The sequence below is a fragment of the Dama dama genome, chromosome 26 (genome assembly GCF_033118175.1).
Source record: "Dama dama isolate Ldn47 chromosome 26, ASM3311817v1, whole genome shotgun sequence".
Lineage (NCBI taxonomy): Eukaryota > Metazoa > Chordata > Mammalia > Artiodactyla > Cervidae > Dama > Dama dama.
In genome coordinates, this window is record NC_083706.1 from 25,916,336 (window position 1) to 25,924,143 (window position 7,808).

Consider the following 7,808-nt stretch of genomic DNA (forward strand, 5'->3'; position numbering starts at 1 on the left):
GGTCAGAAATAGAAACTAGAAATAACTTCATGTCAGTGTTTGTCACTGAATTAATCAGACACTAACTTCCAATATTCTTGCTTTTGGAATTTCAGGATGTGGACTTTTACCAACACCCGAACTCTTTCCAATTTGGGTATCTGATCCCTGCCGCCTGCCTTTCAGTCTCACTAGCTCTAGAAAGCCAGCTACAAATCACTGTTTACCTCTCACTTCCTCTCACTTTTCTTTCATCACTTGCTTCCTCACCCACCTTAAATGTCAGCAACCATCATTCTAATCATTCCTTAGAAGTTGAAGTTGGAAGAAAAGATTCTGCATGTGTTTTATTTTGTTAATGATTATCTATCAACTATCAAGTACTTTACCATAGTATGTTATCGGTTACTATATAGTAACTCAGCTCCAACTATAACTTAAGTCCTTTTCCCACCTTATCTAACTCATACAGCCCTATATGGAGGTAATACTATTCCCATATTAGGGGCGAAAAATCTGCAGCTGGAAGAGGTTATGGAAGTTGTCCAAGGTCACAAAGCCAGGATTTGTTCTTAGCACTTGCTGATTCAAACCCACGTGCAAGGATTCTCTAGAGACTCCGCCTTCCTGTATTAGAAGATGAGATCTCCCCCATCTTATACCCAACACATCTACTATTACTGTTTATCACTTTTCAAGAAATGATATAAACAGCATAAACGAAACACAAATAGAAGTTAGAAGAATGACTCTTGGTAGCATCCACAGCTTCTGAATACAGCTTCTGATTAATGTTAAAGAGGAAGAGTTGGAGGATCTTAAAGTACTGGTACCAAAAAAAAAAAAAAAATGTTTTAAGCACTTTAACAACATTTAAGCACTATAACAACAAGTGAGATATAACTCCTAAAATATTTACATCACTTTAAAATATGGTCTCTTAACTCTTCCCATGCAGCTACTATTTAATTTCATTCGGTAAGAAGATAATATATCAGAGATACATACTGAAAAGATAGTCACCTACAATGAAAGAAATAAACACATAAACCTAACCCAAATGCATAGATAAGAATAGAGAAGTGTATGGTAATATCAATTTTCATATATTTATTTCATCACAAATATTGAACCTATAGAGATAAATTATAAATTAGATCCCCTGTACACACACACTGTCCATTATATATAAAGTTAGACCTTGTACAAGCATATAGAGGTATACATAAAATATATATGGGGGGCATATTGCATATGCTGTTTTATAATCTGGTTCACAGTTTTCTGGTTTTGTTTTGAGTCAAAAAATAGATTGTGGTTGCCTTTTTATGTGAACTGATACAGAACTTCTCAGAGCTTTTTATCAGCTTTGTAACATTCTGCTGCATAGGTGGACCATATTTACTTAATTTACCCCACATTGATCTACATTCTTCTCCAGTTAGTAATTGAGAGGTATACAATGAATATCCTTATCATGTTTGTTTACTTGCCTGACTCTTTTCTCACGATTACTTGCCAGAAACAGAATTATAGAGTCAAGTGACATAGATAATTTGAAATTTTACATAAATATCTTAACCCTTCTCAGAAAGAAAATCCTAAATTATATTTCCCTTAAATGTATATAAGCATGCTCAGCTCTCATGAGAGTGCTCATTTCCCACTCTCTAATTATTAAAAGATATTATTGAGTCATTTAAAGTTTGCCATTTTGCAATCTGAAACTCTATTTTTTAGCATTATTTGATTATTTGCACACTTGACCTTTTAATATATTTATTAGCCATATCTCTGTAAAATTGCATATTTATTTGTTTAGTGGGATGTTTGTCTTTATCTGTCTGTTTTGTAAAAGGCTTTTACATTTTTTTTTAACTTCCCAGACCAGAAATTGACCCCCTATATTGGAAGCATGGAGTTTTAACCATGGTTAAAACATGGTTTCTCTGGACCACCAGAGAAATCCAAGCTTTTACATTTTCAAGTTACTAACACTTTTTTCATCACGTGTGCCACTAATAGCTTCTAAGTTTGTCTTTTTTTCTTTGTCATGGCTCTATATTTTTTTTAAGTTTAAAAAATGTAGTCCATATTTTCTATTCTGATTCCACCAATTCAAACTATAAAAACTATGCTATCTTCTAGCCTCTTAACATCTGGCAGAAAACAGTTTTGGTTTTGTGAACTACATGACGCAAAATGCTTAAGACTTTTTCAAGAAATTTTATACCACATCAACATTTCTAAGTTATCCATTTTTCCTAATAACCTAAATGACAGTGTCATTTTTAACATGGGCAATGTATAAACTCAAAAGAGTTTATAGGAAATAAATGACAGGAAATCGCCCACTGTCGACACTGGAAGTTAAAACTAAAAACCTTATGGAATAAGAAAACTATGACATAAAATGATAACTACTATTACGGTAATTTCACAATTTGTTCATAGTTTTTCCCACAGTTACAAAGCATCCTCCTAAATGCAAAATCTGAGCATCTCACGGAGTTTGAGATGGCTGATGTGTGGGGCAGAGGCCTTCAGAACGTCCAGAAATATCAGAATTCAAGAAGAACGCTGCTCACAATGAAAGCAAACCAAGTCCAAAGAAAGACAAGGAATGCATGGCACCACCAGGAAACATGGAACGAGGAAACTTTCGAAGGTGAAGAAAAGGTAAGCTTGGTAGAAAAGGCGTGGCAGGGAATCAAGGCCTGAAGAGAGAAATAATTAACTCACAGAACAGAGTAGGTGCTCAGATTCTAGGAAACTGGAAAATATGACCGCTGTGTCAACCATGAGTTAAGAAATATGTTTCTATCAGATGCTCAAGGAAGTTCACATCACCAAGAAGGTAAAGTATAAAGGTGATGTTACTGAAACTGAGGTCCCATCTCTCTTCCCCAGTTTAATACGCCACTTTCAAGCACTGCATTTCATGCCATAGTTATTGGCAAACTCCCAATATATCACCAAATTAACTTCAAAATTTTCAAATTATTGATATGAAATTTATGATTATTTAGATATTAATTTTTATGTTTGGTGAACTCTTGTTTAACATTGGCCAATTTGATGTTATACTGCAAAGAAAAAAAAAGCAATAGCACAGTGAAAGTCATCATAGAGAAGTTTTTGACAAGTTGGAAGTGAATGAAAGTCTTTGTAAGGAAAAGAGGAAAAGAAATCAAGAAAAAGACATTTTCAGGTTACAAAGGGAAGAGTCAATGGAATAAAAAGAAAACAGAAGGAGGAACGTGTCAGCTACATTCCATCTTTCACCTCTGGCTTGCAGGCATTCATTATTCACTCACCTTCAGTGTCAGCAACATCATTCTACTCAGGCCTTAGAAGTGAAGTTATAAACTGGAAGGAAAGATCCTGTACTTGTTTTATTATTTTCGCTAATGGTTATTATATCTCTAACTGTAATTTGCTATACTAACCTATACTATTCTATATTATTGGGGTACAGAGTGAGCTCTACTGTAGATAACAAATAGGGATTTAACATTTATGAGTCAAATAAATATTTTGGAGAAGCAACAGGAAGTGGGCATCCCAGCAAGACCGAAACATACTGACTTTTCCAATTAAATTGGAAAAGCAGTCTGCTTTCTCTTCAGTAACATTCTTATTTGATTTTTTAAAACTCATTTCATTTGGAAAAAGTAAGATATCTTCAGCCTCCTCGACCCAATGGCTTACATTTGTTCAGAGAACAAATTCAGGCTTGCAGAACTATCCTTGAAAATCCGACCACTCAGAATAACTTTGATGGCTTTCCTAAACCAAGGGTAAAATAAAGCATAGATCAAGGGGTTCATGGCTGAGTTGTAATAAGCACACCAACAGCAAATCTCATAAATATAGGCCGGGGTTATGAAGCCCATAAAGGCATCAATCAATGAGTCAATACTATATGGTAACCACGAAATCATGAATGCTATGACCGTGATACCCAGGGTTTTAGCTGCTTTTCTCTCTCTCTTGGCCACTCTGGATTTGTAACTGTCTGATGATGATTCTGTTTTGCTACCAGTATTTTCTATCTTTTTAGCCTGTTGTCTGGCCACAAGAAAAATATTACTGTAGAGAATTATCATAACAAGGGTAGGTATAAAGAAGGACAGAAAATCTATCAACACCCAGGTTTGATTTACAACTGTCTGGCAACCTCCTACACAGTTGAGGGCCCTAGACAATTCCTCCAGCCCATTCTCATGGGCACCCGTGTAGAACACGGCACCGCTGTAAGTGATGGGCAGGACCCAGGAGATGCTGATGCAGACCCCTGACACAGACACCGTGAACTTGGTGGGATAGACCAGGGGGTCAGTCACAGCAATGTACCTGTCGATGGAGATGAAGGACAGGTGGAAGAGAGAAGAGTAACAAAATGCTGTGTCAAAGCACGTGTGAAAAGTGCAGAAAGTTCGCCCGAAGTACCAGCAGCTCTCCACGGACCTGACCATGCTGAAGGGCATCACAGTCACTCCCACCAGGAAGTCTGCACAGGCCAGAGAGGCGATGAGAAAATTGGTTGGTGAGTGCAGCTGCTTGAAATGCAGGATGGCAGTCATCACCAGGAGGTTTCCAAACACGGCCAGGACAGCCCCAAAGCCGTACACCGCGTACAGAATCACCCGGGATGCTGGTGAGTAGGGGGTTTTCACACAGGATCCGTTCAGGTGCTCGTAGCAGAGCGGCACAGCTGCGGTGGGGGCCGAGTTGCTCATGATCTGCTCTTACAACTGGAGAATTCTGTTCTTGATTTCACGGACTTTCAATGCTTCTGAGGGGAAAAACATACAGTAGGATGCCTGAGGAAATTATCACGTTAGTAATATTGTTTTTCAATTTTCCATTTTTTTTTCCACTATAAATCTCAATTGTGTTCAATAGCAAAATAAAATACAAAAAATTACATTGGCCAATATCACTAGGGGTTACTTTTGACTAATGCTTAGTTCCCTTAATTTGGTAAAGTCCTAAATATTTTTAGATGTTTTACCTCCAAAGTTCCTCTTTTCAACAGGGAGTGAAATGAGAAGTAATTATGGACTGAAAGCATCATCTCCTGTTAGGTTTATCTGCATTACTGCCTAAAGCACACAGTCCTCTCAGATAAATAAATGCCATCTATAGGAAAATCCCTAGATGGAATCCCTGTAGAGCAACGTGTGAATTTGGAAGATTATTTTCACGAGTAATTATTAAGACGGTTATTCTACAAAATAACTCCTTGCATTAAGTTAGCCAGAGACTTTTTTTTTCTTCTTAGACTTGAAATCTTCCCCTATTCTCACTTCTGCTCTGGACGCTTTCTCAAATTTTTATCACAAAGATAAAATAGGGTACAAAAATAAAATAGGGTACAAGCAGTGAAAATTAACACTTGTTTTTTTTTCTCCTGTGAAGAATCAGTTCTGCCTCTTCACTGGACACCAAGAAACAGCAAGGAGAACACACATTGGGAGCAACTTGCAATGAAAGCGCTAGAAGCACCATTCGTTGTGTTTAGACACACCCTCCTTTCTGAGCTTCTACTACAGTTAGCGCTGGTGGAGAAAAGATCGTTGTCTTCTTAGGATATTGTCACTGGAAGCAGATTGCAATGTCTCTCCAGCCACGTGAGAAATGGGTGTAAACCCTCTGTACTGCTGCTGTGGGATGCTCACAAACAGAAGACTTCCCATTTCCCTCTGTAGTGGGTTCCATGTTATCCCCGCCCCAACCCTTGCAAAGGAAATGTCCATGTTCTAACCCCCCGAATCAGATCTTCTTTGGAAAAGAGGCCTTCATGGATTTAATAAAGAGATCACCCTGTACTATGAACAAGGGCCCTAAATCCAAGAGCAGTGTCCTTCTAAGGGACAGAAGTTGAGAAACAGGGAGAGTAGAAAAGATGGCCCTGTGCAAATGCAGGCAGAGAATGGAATGATGCCACCACAGACCAAGGAATGCTTGGAGCCTCCAGAAGCTGGAAGAGATAGAGAATGACTCTACCCAGAGCCATGGGAGTGGGGGGGAGCATGGCCTGTCAATACCTTGCTTTCAGACTTCTCGTCTACAGGACTGTGAGAGAATACATTTCTGTGAGAGAGTAGTGCCTGCAGGATTGTGGTTGTTTGTTATGGCAGCCTAGGAAACTAAGACACTCTCCTGGATGATTTTCATTAGAATGCTTGGCAAGGAAGAAATTACAGCAAAGTATCAAAGGGTGAAAATCAACCCAAGTCATTCAAAAAACTGGATTCATAGCTTTGAAATCAAGTTGCACATAATGAGAGTGTCTATTGTCAGACATTTAGCAGTCATCACCTGACACTGTAGGTATAATTATGTTCATTTTTATCAAAATATTTTTAGAGGAGTTTTAGGTTCAAAACCAAATTGTGTGGAAGGTACAGAAAATTCTAAATCCAGCTTGTACATCTGGAAGTTTTCGGTTCATGTACCGTTGAAGCCTGGCTTAAAGGATTTTGAGCTTTCCCTTGCTAGCATGTGAAATGAGCGCATTTGTGCAGTAGTTCACCTTGTATATGTACACGTCTTCCTTATCCATTCATCTATAGAGAGACAGCAGTGTTGCTTCCATGCCCTGGCATTGGAAGCATGGAGTGTTAACCACTGGACCACCAGGGCCTCCTTTCATTCTCACGGTGCTGAGTTGTCAGAACCACCACCCGCCAGAAGGTCAGCCAAGGTCAGAGAGGTGATGAGGAGCTGAGCTGCAGAGGACAGCTGTTTGGACTGAGACCAGTGAGTAGAGCTGCTAGTATTTCAGAGAGCTTTATTATCAATTGCATTATTATTTTGAAGAGATCTTCTGTTATTCTGCTAACTGTCATTGAGTTTGATTTCTACTCTTTATGTCATTTCTGGAAAAGTGATGAGCTACACCACACAAGTTTGGTATAAGCTATTGGGGGAGCCCATCTCCTAAGTTGGGAAGACAATGTCCCTAGAGAATGACTGTACAGGGCTTTGAATCAGAAAGTACCAAGGGTAAACCCTGGACTTGTAATCTTGGACAGTTTACCGGAACTCTCCTGGCATCAGATTGCTCAGCTCTGATTTGGGAGTGATAATACCCACCATAAAGAACTGTGTGAATAGAGGTAAGGTAGGAAAAGACTTAACTTATGCTTAAATGCAATTAATTTCTACATTACGTTACCAATAATATAGAATAATACAGGTTAGTATAGCATAGTAGAGTTAGAGATATAATAACCGTTAGCAAAAATAATAAATAAGTGCAGGATCTTTCCTTCCCATTTATAACTTCACTTCTTTTTTTTTTTTAATTAATTAATTAATTTATTTTTTCAGTGGGTTTTGTCATACATTGACACGAACCAGCAATAGATTTACACGTATTCCCCATCCCGATCCCCCCTCCCTATAACTTCACTCCTAAGGACTGAGTAGGATGATGGTGCTGACAGTGAAGGTGGGTGAGTCATGAACGCCTGTAAGCAAGAGGTGAAAGCTAGAATGCAGTTGGCTTCCTAGAGCAAGTGAGCTGGAAAGACTGGTGCCAGTGATTAGACACCCAAATTGGAGAGATTTCAGGCTTTAGTACAGGTCCATATTCTAAAATTCTAAAATCTATAACACTGAAAATTTGTGTCTAATTAATTTGTTGACAAACACTTAACATGAGGCTATTTCTAGTGCTAATTTCTTATCAGTCTATCTGAATATTCATGCAGATACATTAATACTGTTTTGACTCTCTGAGTATTGATGCAGAAATAATGCATTGATGACAAGTGCTTCATACAATCCACTGGTATATTCCAAATATTTAATGGATA

The 7,808-nt window shown here is 38.2% G+C and overlaps 1 protein-coding gene across 1 annotated transcript; it reads right to left on the reverse strand.

The window, feature by feature from the left end:
* Positions 1–3,686: 3,686 nt before the first annotated feature.
* On the reverse strand, positions 3,687–4,721 carry LOC133047157 (trace amine-associated receptor 6-like). Its single transcript, XM_061130210.1, has one exon. It carries the CDS (start codon positions 4,719–4,721, stop codon positions 3,687–3,689), a length of 1,035 nt encoding a protein of 344 aa, XP_060986193.1.
* Positions 4,722–7,808: the final 3,087 nt, after the last annotated feature.

Excerpts from the sequence above, each read along its gene's own strand:
- LOC133047157 (XM_061130210.1), bottom strand. The coding sequence starts at position 4,721 with ATGAGCAACTCGGCCCCCACCGCAGCTGTGCCGCTCTGCTACGAGCAC.